This window comes from Thrips palmi, unplaced genomic scaffold, assembly GCF_012932325.1.
Source record: "Thrips palmi isolate BJ-2018 unplaced genomic scaffold, TpBJ-2018v1 HiC_scaffold_4, whole genome shotgun sequence".
NCBI classification, from domain to species: domain Eukaryota; kingdom Metazoa; phylum Arthropoda; class Insecta; order Thysanoptera; family Thripidae; genus Thrips; species Thrips palmi.
Genome location: NW_023144631.1, coordinates 3607680 through 3620680, shown reverse-complemented (window position 1 = coordinate 3620680; position 13001 = coordinate 3607680). Strand labels below are relative to the sequence as shown.

The following is a 13001-nucleotide window of genomic DNA, read 5'->3' as shown; positions in this document are numbered from 1 at the left end:
TCGCGACGCCGGGGTGGAAGGTGGGCCGCTGGGTTGCGCTTATCAAGTCTCCCCAGACGCACGCCCGCCCCCGCGCTGCCCCCGCGCCGCCCCCGCGCCGCCCCCGCGCCGCCCCCGCGCCGCCCCCGCCCCCCCGCCCCCCGCGCCTGCCGCCCTTTTCTGGCGTGGCTGCCGAGCAACAGCTGCGCGGTGGCCCCGGCCGGCCCAGGCTGGCCCGCCCCGCACGGCGCCGCACGGCGCCGCACGGCGACACACGAGCTCTCACACGACGCGTGACGCAGCCACGGCGCAGCGACCGGCGACTTGGGTTCGAGGCCATCATATCATTCCAGAACGAAGCAGCAAGAGAGAGACAGAGAGAGAGAGAGAAGAAGGGACAGGAAAAAAAGGAAACAGAGCGCTAAACGGCTCGTCGTCAACTTCGCAGGCAGGCACGCTAACCAACCAACTCGATTTCGAGGAAGGGAAAAATAGTTTGCGTTATGGTTCCTGGAATGCGTAATGCATGAGCAGGACGACCTGCTGCCGCGTGCTGCCGCCACGCAGGACGCCACTTCTAGTACTTCTAGTCCGCCCCGCCCTGAAAAACTCGTTCCTATTGACGGCCTTCTGCTCCCCAACTAACGAACGTACAGGCGCTTTTCTTCCCGCCCTCTTTTTTTGCCCCCCCCCCCGCGTTTAATATTTGAAAACCCTAACGAGGGGGGCAGAGGGAAAAGTCCCTGCCGCTGCGCCGTGCCGCGCCGCGCCCTGATTGCGCCGAGCGGTACGACTATCTGCGGCACGCCCGGAAAGAGGGCCGAAACAGAGTCCTGGAGTTGGCGGAGTGAGTTCGGGCACGCACAGCGTTAGCACAGCGCGCCCACAGCGCTGCACGCGCTGCAGCACCGCGAAGTGCACGTCGCCGGCGACGCGATTATCGTCTGCTGTCTCTCTCGCACTCGAGGGCTGGTCCGCAGGGGTGCGAGGGAGACAGAGCGACAAGACGCTGAGTCGGCCTGCCAGGGACCGCCCTTCGGGGCAGGCAGCCTGGCAGGCCTGCTGCGAGCCACCCCCCGCCCGGAATGGCACCATTACGTCTCACTACACTGGCTGAAAGAGAATAGGAGACAGCGTCAGATTTCCTTGGAGTCCGGCCCCACCGGCTGCCTGCACGTCCAGAGCAGAGCGTTGGCCGCGCCTCCCCCTGCGGATTCTCGCCTTGGGGAGCTTTGGGCTGGGCGTGCGTCGGCGTGCGCGGCGTACACTGTACACCCATGTAACAGCACGCCCAGTGCTGCACGGGGAGGCCGTGGCGTGGGCAGCAGGCTGACTCCCTCGCACTCCCGGGGCGCCCCGTTGGCCCGCGAGGGAGACAGCGCGGCGCGGGAAACGGGGCCCTGGTTTACTGCCCCTCTCCGCGGCACGCACCGACCGGGACGCCGGCGTCACGCCGCAGGCAGCGCAGGCCGGACGAGCGGTTCACAACAGTGGCTCCGTCTCCGTCGCACTCGCGGGGCTCTCCGCGAGGGCGCGAGAGAGACGGAGTGACAAACCGCTCTTTGGAATGACTCGCGCTTCTGAAAGTTACGAGGACGACACTTACCTCTGGCGCGCGGCTTGCTCAACAGGTTGTCGACGATCTTGTCGTAGGACTCCTCGTCCGCCACCCCCGAGTCCTTCTCCAGCTTCTCCTTGACGGCGATGCAGACGTTGCGCAGCGCCAGCACGCGCTCCAGCTCCTCGTACGCCTGCAACGGCAACGGCAACGTGAAAGGGGGGCATGGAGGCGGTCAAAGTCCCGGGCGCGTTCTGAGCTCGAACGAGGAGTCCAGTGGAGTCACACGTTCGGTTCGAGTCCTGTTTAGCGACTCTGGAGCTCAAAACGCGTCTTGAGTTTCGGCCGCCTCCACCGGTCTTTGAGGACCCACTTTGGGGAGCCCGTCAGAAAGTCGGAGAGCCAGAACAGGAAAAGGAGCAGGACCAGAGGACCACTGGAACACGCGCGCGGCACGCGGCGGGCTGCGGGCTCCCAATATCCAGGATCAAATGTACGCTGCGGCGGCGGCCCCGGCCATGGCCCCGGCACGCCCTGGCCCTTCATTGAGCTGGCCGGAACCACCGGAACGCGATGCCGACATGCCAGCAGACTGATTCCGAGAGCCGTCTTCGTCGCTCTGTCTCTCCCGCACTCTTTGGACCCCTGTTGGTGCGAGGGAGACAGAGCCACCAAAAGCATCGACTCTCGGAATCAGTCCGCAGCGTCACGGTCCGAGGGGCTCGGCGGGGCTCTGCGGGGCTCTGCGCCGCTCGGCCCGGCTTGGCACGCCCTGTTTCAAAGGAATTAAGCTCCTCTCTGATTCGAAACACGGAGGGCGGGGCGGGGCGGGGCGGGCAGGCGGTGCCAGCATCGCCCATTCCGGTGGCGTTTGGCTCGACCCGCGGCCCCCTTCTCCCCCTCCACCTTGGAGCTGCCCTCTCCGGGCTGTCCGCGCCGCATCGCATGGCGCACCGCCGCGCCGCCGCAATGCACGCCACGTGTGCTGCTTGCCAAATGCCGGCCCGGCGGTGCAGGGGCGGGGCGGGGCGGGGCGGGGGGGTGGGGCGGAGCGCCCGACTGTGGCGCATTACGACGTGTTTGTGGCTTGTTTGTGCATTCGGACAGTCGTTGGGTCAAGATCAGGAGCGCGCCCCCTGCTGGGTTCCTTCCTCGGCCGGGCCCCGCTCGCCCTGCTGCCGGCAGAAGGACCTCCGCTGCCGCTTTTAGAGTCGCGGTCCGCACAGTGGAGGCCTTTTTCAATTTCAGGGGAGGACACACGTGCGACGCTTCTTTGTGGGCGCGAGGGGGTGGGGGTGGGGGTGGGGGGCTGGGAAACGAGCATTGCCCACTCAGTGAATTACACCCTTCATCAGTTAGTCTGTCTGTCTGTTTGTGTGTGTGTGTGTGTGTGTGTGAATGTGTGGGAGTGACTGTGTGAGTGCGCGCACCCATGTGTCCCAAAGTGCGTGTGCGCCCACGCGAGCGTGTGTGTGTGTGTGTGCATGTGTGTGAGTGAGTGTTCCTTCGTGGCCTGGTACGTGCCTCGCAGGTTCCATTAGCATCTCATAAATTGATGACTTCCCTCTGCATATTCATCCCCCGCGAGTGTGTGGCGCGCTTCGAGTGGCCCATCATCGATGCCAGAGTGGCATTTACATGGCGCGACGCGGCGCGACGGCGTGCCGGACTGCAGCAGCCTCAGAGTCGTTTTCGTCGCTCTGTCTCTCTCGCACCAGTGCGGGACGCCCCTTGAGTGCGAGAGAGACAGAGCGACACCGTTCCGAATCGGCTTGCGGGGCGCACTCAGATGCGGTCGTTGGTCGCCATCCGCTGTCTCCGACCAAAACGGGACGCTGACGACAGAGGGTCGGTCCGCGGTGGCAGCTTCTTTGGAAACAAGAATTGTCGTACTACAGAGCGTCTAATTCTTTATTTTCCACCCTCCCTGCCGCCATGTTTTGGTCTATTCTGGCCACCTATTTTTCATATTTATATAACCAAATCACCAGCCCGGCCGGAGACCCGTGCCCCGGCCTCCAATCTTCAGTCCGAAACAGCCCCCGTCAAGCGCCGTGCTCGCAGCGTCGCGCCGCACAAGGAATATTTCATAAAAACTTTCCGCCGCGAGGTTCGTCTCCATGAATGCCGAACAAGCTTAGCCGGCCGCCATCGCCGCCATCGACGTCCCGAGCAGCGTCAACGTCGGTCCGCTCCGCCGCGCTCCGCCGCACAGTGGGCCAGAAGACCGGTGGAGGCATGTAAAATCCCGGACGCGTTTTGAGCTCCAGAGTCGCTAAATAGGACTCGAACGGAACGTGTGACCCCAACAATGGATTGCTCTCCGAACGAGGAATCCATTGGTGGGGTCACACGTTCGATTCGAGTCCTGTTTAGAGACTCTGCAGCTCAAAACTGCCGCCTGCGCCGGTCTTCTGGCCCACTGTGCGCCGCGCTCCGCCGCGCTCCGTCGATGCCGACTGCGACTCGGCGTGTCCTCCGCCCGCCCGACCTCGCCGGCCACGGCCCATTACCCAGAGGAGTTTCCGAGTGGCGTAACGGACGAGGGCGTCGCCGCCGGCAGCGGAAAGCCCGGCCAGCCCGGTACGGCCACGCCGAGGCCACGCCGAGCCCACGCCGTGTGGACACTTACAGGGAGGCAGAGCCGGACACTTACAGCGAGGGAGAGCACGGTGGGCTAAAAGACCGGTGGAGGCGGTCAAAACTCTAGACGCGTTTTGAGCTTCGGAGTCGCTAAACAGGACTTGAATCGAATGTGATACCCCACCAATGGATTCCTCATTCGGAGAGCAATCCAGTGGTGGGGTCACACGTTCGGTTCTAGTCCTATTAAGCGACTCTGTAGCTCAAAACGTGTTCGGGATTTTGCCCACCCGCTAAGGAGAGGCGTGCACGACACTCCAGAGGGGCCCGGCGCCGCCGCGTCCGGTCTCGGCCCATCTCGTCCACCCAGACAGGCCGAGGCGGGGCGGGGTGGGGCGGGGCGGGGCGGGGTAGGGTGGGGCGGGGCGGGGCCCGTCGCCGGACGGCCCGTCGGCTGCTTGGTTTTAGTAGTTGGCAGCCGTATCCGGTCTTCGACCGTCCCGCAAATAATTACTGCGGTTTGCCGTCGAGACGGTTCACGGTTGGAAAGGGGGGGGGGGATGGAAGGGGGTGTCGACGCTGTGGGAGGCCTTTACTACCGTGTCTGCGCGGCCTAGCTCGGCTATGCCTTTGGCGGGACAGGTGAAGGGCTGAGGCCACGGCTGTGGTCTGGTCGTCGTCTTGACCCTCGAGGCCCATGCCGCCCCTATAGTGGAAGGGCCTAGCCCTGTGGGGCCTGGCCCCGAAGGGCCTAGCCCAACCCATTATCCGGGTCGACTCATGAAAGCACTTCCCAACTCATAATTTATATTACACCTCTTGCTTTCCCTGCGCGCGCTGCGCGCCGTGCTTGCGGGTGCCGCGTTAAAAGTTGTTGCTCTCCTCTAGGGTGTATGTGTGTGTGTGGCGTCAAGGCAGTGACTGCAGGCTGAAACAAGCCTCGCAAACCCCTTTCGGAGCTCCTTTCCAGGGCCTGCCCGTAGTGCAAGCAGTGCAAGCAAAGCAACCAACGAGGGTGCAGAGACAGCAGAGTCGCTCTGTCTCTCTCGCACTCATGAGGTGTCCCGATTAGGAGCGAGAGAAACAGAGAGCGACGAAAGCGACTCTCGGAATCAGTCTGCACCGAAGGTGCACTGCATGGTTGGTTACCACAATCAGAAAAATAGCTGCTAGGAGATCAAAAAAAAAAAATTGTCACCACGACTGGATTTTACCAACCAGCCCATTCGGATCAAGGATCAACTCCCTTTTTTTCGGTGCGCCGTGCCATGATGGCGGTGCCTCTCAGAGTCTTGCAGTGCAGTGCCTTGGCAGTGCTTCGACGTGATTCGTCAGGCCCAGCCGAGCCGCGGCGAGGCAGGGCGAGGCAGGGCGGAGAGGAAGAGCGATGAATCATTCAGCGTGCCGCTGTTTTTCACCGACTTATCTCCCTTTCCGTGTGCAGTGGAGGGGGCACATCAGCAGCGCCACCAGCAACACCACCAGCAACAGCAGCACCGCTCCCCACACACATTAAATCACCATCTCGGCGCTAGAAGCTAGAAGGCAGCGCTAAGGTCGCCTCCCGCCGAGCTGGCTGCTTCGGTGCCTCGGGGGCCTCGGGGACGGTGCTGCCTGCAGCCCTGCGCTTCGTGCCCTGCACTGGCACAGTGCACAGAGGTCGAGGGAGAGCTGCCTCGCCAGGCACATTCCGCGAGTCGTTTTCGTCGCTCTGTCTCTCTCGCACTCAAAGGGCATCCCGTGGAGGTGCGAGGGAGGCAGCGGAATGGCAGTGCAGGGCAGGCCGGGGCCGGCGGCGCGCAGTATTCCCCGAAGCCGCGGCCACGTTTTACTGTTATGATAACAATTGCGAGTAATTGGCGGACTTGCGACTATTTTCCCGCCAACGCGGCAAACAAACGCGAGTAATTGGCGGAGCGGTCGGGCCGGCCGGGCGATGAGGCTGTCTCCGTCGCACCCGCTGGCAGTGGCCCGGACGAGGGAGACGGAGCGTCTGCGTTCGGAGGCGGCTAACGAGGCGTGGAGGGGCAACCGGGGTTTAATGGCGGCGAGGGCATGCCACGCCGGCGAGGTTTTTGTTTCTCGCGGTGGTTTCGGTGGGGTTTTTTGCGTTTCCGCGACGCGGCGCGCCGCCGTGGGTCACTGCTTCGGCGCGTCAAGACAAGCCGGAGCACCGCGGCGTGATGACGGACCGCTGCAGGGAGACGAGCGGCGAAGAAAGAGCGCAGGGCGGCAGGGATCGAACCAGGGACCAAGGTCGCGCCGAACGCTCGACCGAACCGCCAAAGCACCCCGTCGACGCGTCGCAGACCGAGTCGCAGACCCGGCCCAAGGCCCCGCGCCCCCGGCCGCACGTTTCTCATCGGCGCCTGCAGCTGCTCTGCTGCTCTCACGGCTAACTTGATGAGGCCCAGTAATCGGCTCCCTCGCGCCCCGCCCCGCCCTGCCCCACCCCGCCCCGCCCCGACCGGAAATGAATGGGCGCGCTACTAAAGCCGGGATCCCAGACGCGTCGCCGAAAAGTGCCCGGAGGCCTGCTGCCCCCACCCCTCCTCCCTCTCGCCATGGCACTGGCCGCGGCGCCCAGGGCAGTCCAGTCCAGTCCGGCCGGTCCAGCCCCGCGAGCAGCAACAACGGCTCAGCTCGTCCCCAGCCTGTACGCGCTGTTGGCAGTGAAGCGAGTCGCCCAAACAGGGACAACAACAACAACAACAACGCGGACCGCCGCGGTGCCACGGGGCGCCGCAGCGCAGCAGGGCTCCATAAACAGCGATGACCCCCGCCTGGATGTTTCCCCTAATGTTTTATTCACTTTTCCCGCCTTTCTTTTTTTTTTAAAGCGTCGGGCGCGTCTGTTTGGGCGAAAGGCTGTGCATGTGCAGGAGCAGCGCGTTGGCCGCGGCGACAAAGGTCTCTCACACACACACACCAACGGCCAAACGAGAAAACGGCGAGTTGGGAAACAAAAACACGAAGTGACACAATAATTAAAGCGGTGGACGGATTGGCCGGCATCCTTCAGCACTCTGTGTGTGTGTGTGTGTGTGTGTGTGTGTGTGTGTGTGTGTGTGTGTGTGCGCGTGCGTGTGTGTGCGCGTGTGTGTGCGTGCATGTGTAAGTGTTCGCGGGGTCAAGCACGACGCGAGGCGCATTGGTCTGACAGACAGTGTGTGCGCCGGTCCCACCGAACCGAACCCCTGCTGCGGCCTGCGGGCGGGGCGGGGCGGGGCGCACACGAGTGCGAGTGAGACAGCGCGATGGTGCGGCGGGAGCGCGAGGGCGGAAAGGGCGTCGCCGAACGCCAGATGGATCGATGTAAGTTGGCGGGCCAATTAGGCCAGCCTGGCCAGCCGCAGTGTAGTAGTCGGAAGTGGCAGTTCACCGTCGGCCCACCAGGCCCACCAGGCCCACCAGGCCCACCAGGCCAGCCAGGCCCACCAGGCCCGCCAGGCCCACCAGGCCCACCAGGCCCACCAGGCCCACCAGGCCCACCAGGCCCACCAGGCCCACCAGGCCCACCAGGCCCACCAGGGCCCACCAGGCCACCAGGCCCACCAGGCCCACCAGGCGCCACCAGGCCCAGCCGGCCCCCAGGCCCACCAGGCCCACCAGGCCACAGGCCCACGGCCCACCAGGCCCACCAGGCCCACCAGGCCAGCCAGGCCCACCAGGCCCACCAGGCCCACCAGGCCCACCAGGCCCACCAGGCCCACCAGGCCCACCAGGCCCACCAGGCCCACCAGGCCCACCAGGCCCACCAGGCCCACCAGGCCCACCAGGCCCACCAGGCCCACCAGGCCCACCAGGCCCACCAGGCCCACCAGGCCCACCAGGCCCACCAGGCCCACCAGGCCCACCAGGCCCACCAGGCCCGCCAGGCGGCACCCACGTCCGCCCACCTTACACCCGGTACTAATTACGGGCCACCACCAGTGCAGTGCCAGTGCCGACGGGGAGCCCAAGCTGCAGCGGCCCCAGTGATGGTTGGAAGGGGCACGCCGTGTCGGTGAGCGTCTGTCTGTGTGAGTGACAGGGCACGCGTCCGCACAGTGCGCCAGAAGACCGGTGGAGGCGGTCAAAATCCCGGACCCGGGCGCGTTTTGAGCTCCAGAGTCGCTAAATGGTACTCGAACCGAACGTGTGACCGAACGGGGAGGTGGGGTCACACGTTCGGATCTGTTCGGATCGAGTCCTGTTTAGCGGCTCTGGAGCTCAAAACGCGTCTAGAATTTTGGCACGCCCCGCCAGCTCCTCTGGCCCACTGTGCGTGCAGCGCCCCCAATGACGCCGGAAGGGGCACGCCGTGTCTGTGAGTGTCTGGGCGCGCGGGCGCACGCATGTGTGAGTGTGTGTGTGTGTGTCGTACATCCGCTGCACTGTATCTAGTTCCGGGCTGCCGGGCCGCAGTCATGGCACCCGGCACCGTCCCGGAAGTGCGCGATAGTGCGAGTGGCAGCGGCGCCGTTGCTCCGCTTCCTCCAAGCTGGCCATGATGTCGTCATGACGTCATCGTGACGTCATCGTCGCTGCGCTCCGTCACTGCTTCGATTCGGCCGCAATTAGTGCAGCAACAGCGTCCCTCCTTTGCGAGAAACTGCCGCCCCCCTCTTTCTGCCAACGCCCCGCTTCGCCACGCAGAGCGACAGTAAAAAGACAAAGGCGTTCGCCTAAAAGCGGCTGTTTCCGCTGGAGGTGGACGCTGGGGCGTACTTAGGGAAGGCGGGGCGCGGGGCCGTCTGGGGGCCGCTAAAACAGGACAGCGGCCTCCCAGCGGCCTCCCACCGCCTCCATCATCGTCACCACCGGCCTCATCCTCCTTATCGTCGTCCAAAACTTTGGCCGCGATTTCCCTTCGGTGCCTTCGGTGCCTTCGGTCCCTGCGGTCCCTTCGGTGCCTTCGGTGCCGGCGGACGTCGGCCGAGGCCTCGACCGCGGCGACGGCCCAGCAGACTGATTCCGAGAGTCGTTTTCGTCGCTCTGTCTCTCTCCGCACTCATGGGGCGTTCTTATGGGTGCGAGAGAGACAGGGCGACGACGGCGACTCTCGGAACCAGTCTGCAGGCCGGCCGGCCGGCGGAAGGCGAGGACGCCGAAGATAATGAAGCAGCCGCCGAGGAGTGACGACGAGTGTTGTAAACTTCCCGAGAGCGATCATTTTGGGGATCGTTCCCAGCAAATTCTCGACAACATTTTCCGAAGATTCCCGAGAGCAAAAAGCAAATGCCAAACTACTGCGTGTTATTTCCAGTTCTACAACCCTTGCATTTATGCATATTTTTGGTTCATTTTTCCTTAAAAGCGGGAACGTTTCCGATTTGGAGTCTCGAACAATCCCTGTAACGTTCCCAAAGATTCGCAATTTTCCCGGGAATATCCCTACCCTTCAGATCACAGACTAGTCAAGACAAAGAATGGATGATGAATGAACGGATGAACCATTGAATGAATGAATGGATGACGCAGCGCAGCACATGACCGCATCGCTACGAGGCACTGAAATTAAACTTCGGCCCGCGAGGGGGGAGGGGCAACAGTGGGGGGTTGGGGAGGTGGAACTGGAGGAACTCTCCACCACATAATAAGCTACTCCACTTGCTTCAGAGAAACTGTGGAACTCGACTGACTCCTCGAGGCCAAGACCGGGCGGAGGAGACTGGGCCAGTGGAGGGCGAAGCCCGCGAGGCGGCGGGGGAGGGGGGAGGGGCAGGAGTTGAGAAGAAGTGAACGCGGCCAGGATCGGACGAGGAAGTCCACGGACATCGCCAGGAGCCGGAACGCGGGGCAGCAGGCAGCAGCAAGCGACAGAAAGGGAAGGAAAATGGACAAACAGACGCAGTCCAAAAGCGTCATCGTCATCCTACCCGACAGCCCGGCGGCACAGGGTGCTACGGGGTGCTGGACGCGGACGCCGAGGCGCGCCATGGATGCCATCGGCGTGGAGGTCTCGCCCGTTCGCCTGTCGAGTGGAACCTTTTAGCCCGCGGGAGACATGGGGCGAGTCCCGACTTGTGACAGCGGAGCGGGCCGACTCGAGGGGACGTACTCTCTCACACACACATACTCACACAAACACACACGCGCCCGCTGTCTGTCACGCACACGAACAAGGACAAGGAGACAACAGGCCGTGCAAGAGGCGGGTTGGATCAAAGACGGCCACCTTGGCCTGCTCCGTGTTGCTGCCGGTGCCGGCCCCAAGTGGCCCGTCCGACTGGGTCCGGCGCACAGTGGGCCAGAAGACCGGTGGAGGCGGTCAAAACCCTGGACGCATTTTGAGCTCCAGAGTCGCTAAATGGGGACTCAAACCAAGCATGTGAACCCACCAAGGATTGATCTCCGTTGGTGGGGCCACACGCTCGGTTTCAGTCCTGTTCAGCGACTTTGGAGCTCCAAACGCGTCTAGAGTTTTGGCCGCCTCCACCGGCCTTCTGGCCCACTGTGCGCCGAGTGAGCCCCTTGGCGGGCCGTCACTGCCGTCCGAAGCGCGCCGCTCCGTCTACGTCGTTTGTCGGGGGCCACCGCCCGCCGGCACCAAATATATAAGGCATACTGGACTGGCGTGCCTTGGCAGGGTACGCGGCTTTGGCGGGGACGGATGACGTCATAAATAAGGGCGCAGGGCGCGCAGGGCGCGCAGCACGCGTGCGTCGAGCAGCGTCCGGGACCGCCGCGGCGTCTTGGGAGTGACGGCGAGGAGCACCTCGAGGGCCTCGACGGGGAGCGCGCGGGCATGCAGCGCTCTTTGCCGGCGAGTCCGCGCCCCGCGGCGAGCAAAGGGCTTAGGAAGAAGCCAGCCCGCCGCGCTCCGCCCCGCCCCGCCCCGCCCCGCCACGCCACGCCCCGCCCCGCCGCGCCCCGCCCCGCCACGCCAGGTACGGCGGGGAGCCCTTCAGCAAACACGTGCACCGCTTGACGCGGGGCGAGGCAACGTCGCCGCCATCAGCGACACGGAACTTTGCTCATTTCGGCGGGTGTTGTCGCCGCGGCTTGCCTCCGCGGCGTGGGCGGACACACACACGCACACACACAAACACACGCCACTCTCACCTTGATGCCGTAGTTGCTCTCCTCGTAGACGATGGACACGTAGGTCCAGTTCATCCGCTTGACGATCTCCACCATGGCGGCCACCTGGTAGTGGTCGCTGGGGATGGTGCGTGAGAAGAACTCGAAGCGCTGCTTGTTGGACAGCTCGGGCGACGTGGAGAAGAAGGACACCTGCAACAGGCAACGCCGCACCACGCGACGCGTGTCAGTTCCATGTTCATTTTTTGATAGAGTGTGCGAGCCAGGCATGCGGGCGGGCCACTGGTGGGGCACAGTGGGCAAGAAGACGGCTTTGGAGGCGGCCAAAACTATAGACGTTTTTCTGAGCTCCAGAGTCGCTAAACAGGACTCGAACCGAACGTGTGACCCCACCACTGGATTGCTTTCCGAGTGAGGAATCCATTGGTGCGGTCACACGTTCAGTTCGAGTCCGATGTAGCGACTCTGGAGCTCAATATGCGTCTAGGATTTTGACCGCCTCCACCGGTCTTCCGGCACACTGTGCGGGTTGGCGACACTCATCGAATCCCAGTGGCGCGGCGCGTTGTCTCGTCAGTCGGATTGAAAGAGTTGTGCGTATTTGTCTGTACAGTCCGCTCGGCGGCATCATCGTCCAAAGTGGATTTCCACAAGTTCCAGCAGCCTTCCCCCACTCACTATTCTCCCTCCCCTCCGTCTGTGTGCATAATGCTGAACACGGTCACGCTTGCTTGATTCCCGCGATAAACCGATATGGATTTGTCCCTCGCTCTCCAGCCAGCGCCAGCCAGTGCCAGCCAGCCTTCCAGCCGAATTACTTTCTCCTGATGAATTGCTTGTCCGAGGCGCGGCGGGGCGCGGCGGGGCGCGGCACCGTTCAAATCTGAATCACTACCACCGAGTCAACTCTTAAGGCCCTGTCCCGCCCCGCCCCGCCCTGAGACGTTGTCGCCCTAAGTGCTCCCAATTAGAGGCGCATACTTCATTGCCGCGCCTCCGAGATACACTCATTTTAATTAAAACGTTACAGCATTAAAGAGCAGCGCGGCCCGGCTAGAATATTTAGCCCAATATTTAATTACTGCCGCCATCTTGTCCCAGTCGGCCTGCCGGAGGACCGGCGGATAACAGAGATTTACAGCGCGGCCTCTCGAGCGCCTCCGCGGCGCACAGTGGGCCAGAAGACCGGTGGCGGCGGTGAAAACCCCGGACGCGTTTTGAGCTCTAGAGTAGCTAAACGGGACTCGAACCGAGCGTGTGACCCCGCCAATGGATTGCTCTCCGAACGAGGAATCCATTGGTGGGGTCACACGCTCGATTCGAGTTCCGTTTGGCGACTCTAGAGCTCAAGACGCGTCGAGAGTTTTGCCGCCGGCGCTGGTCTTCTGGCCCACTGTGCGGCGGTCCGAGTCCCCCCGTTCCAATCGCCCAGTGCCGCCCAGTGCGTCCCCGGGCATGGATCATATGAATCATGAGGCGCGGATTCTAATCGCGGCAAAAAATAAAATGGCCTCCAGAGCGTCGAGTTGGAGGAAAAGGGGCACCAGCGTTTCCTGGTGCCTTTTGCCCGCCGCAATCCACGCCCCGCGCTCCGGGCCGCAGGAAACGAACACCCCTCAGAGTCTGTGTCAGAATTCAATTGAGCAGCACAGCCCCGCAGGAGGGCTAGGCGGTAGCAGAATGACTCCGAGAGTCGTTTTTGTCGCTCTGTCTCTCTCGCTCTCATGGGGCGTCCCGTACAGCGAGAGACACAGGGCGACGACAGTCACTCTCGGAATCAGACTACAGGAAGTGTTCGGCAGGCGTTGCCCAGGCGTTGCATAGTGGGCCAGAAAACCGTTGGAGGCGGCCAAAA

General features: G+C 63.4%; 1 protein-coding gene across 2 annotated transcripts in view; it reads right to left on the bottom strand.

The window, feature by feature from the left end:
• LOC117649684 (metabotropic glutamate receptor 2-like) overlaps positions 1 to 13001 on the bottom strand; it is a 61386-nt gene that overhangs the window by 10987 nt on the left and 37398 nt on the right. For both annotated transcript variants that reach the window (XM_034392646.1, XM_034392647.1), the window contains exons 3-4: positions 11168 to 11338; positions 1586 to 1730 (exon numbers count right to left, since the gene is read on the bottom strand). In XM_034392646.1, coding sequence (XP_034248537.1) covers positions 1586 to 1730; positions 11168 to 11338 — 316 coding nt within the window. The remainder of the gene's footprint in view (positions 1 to 1585; positions 1731 to 11167; positions 11339 to 13001) is intronic.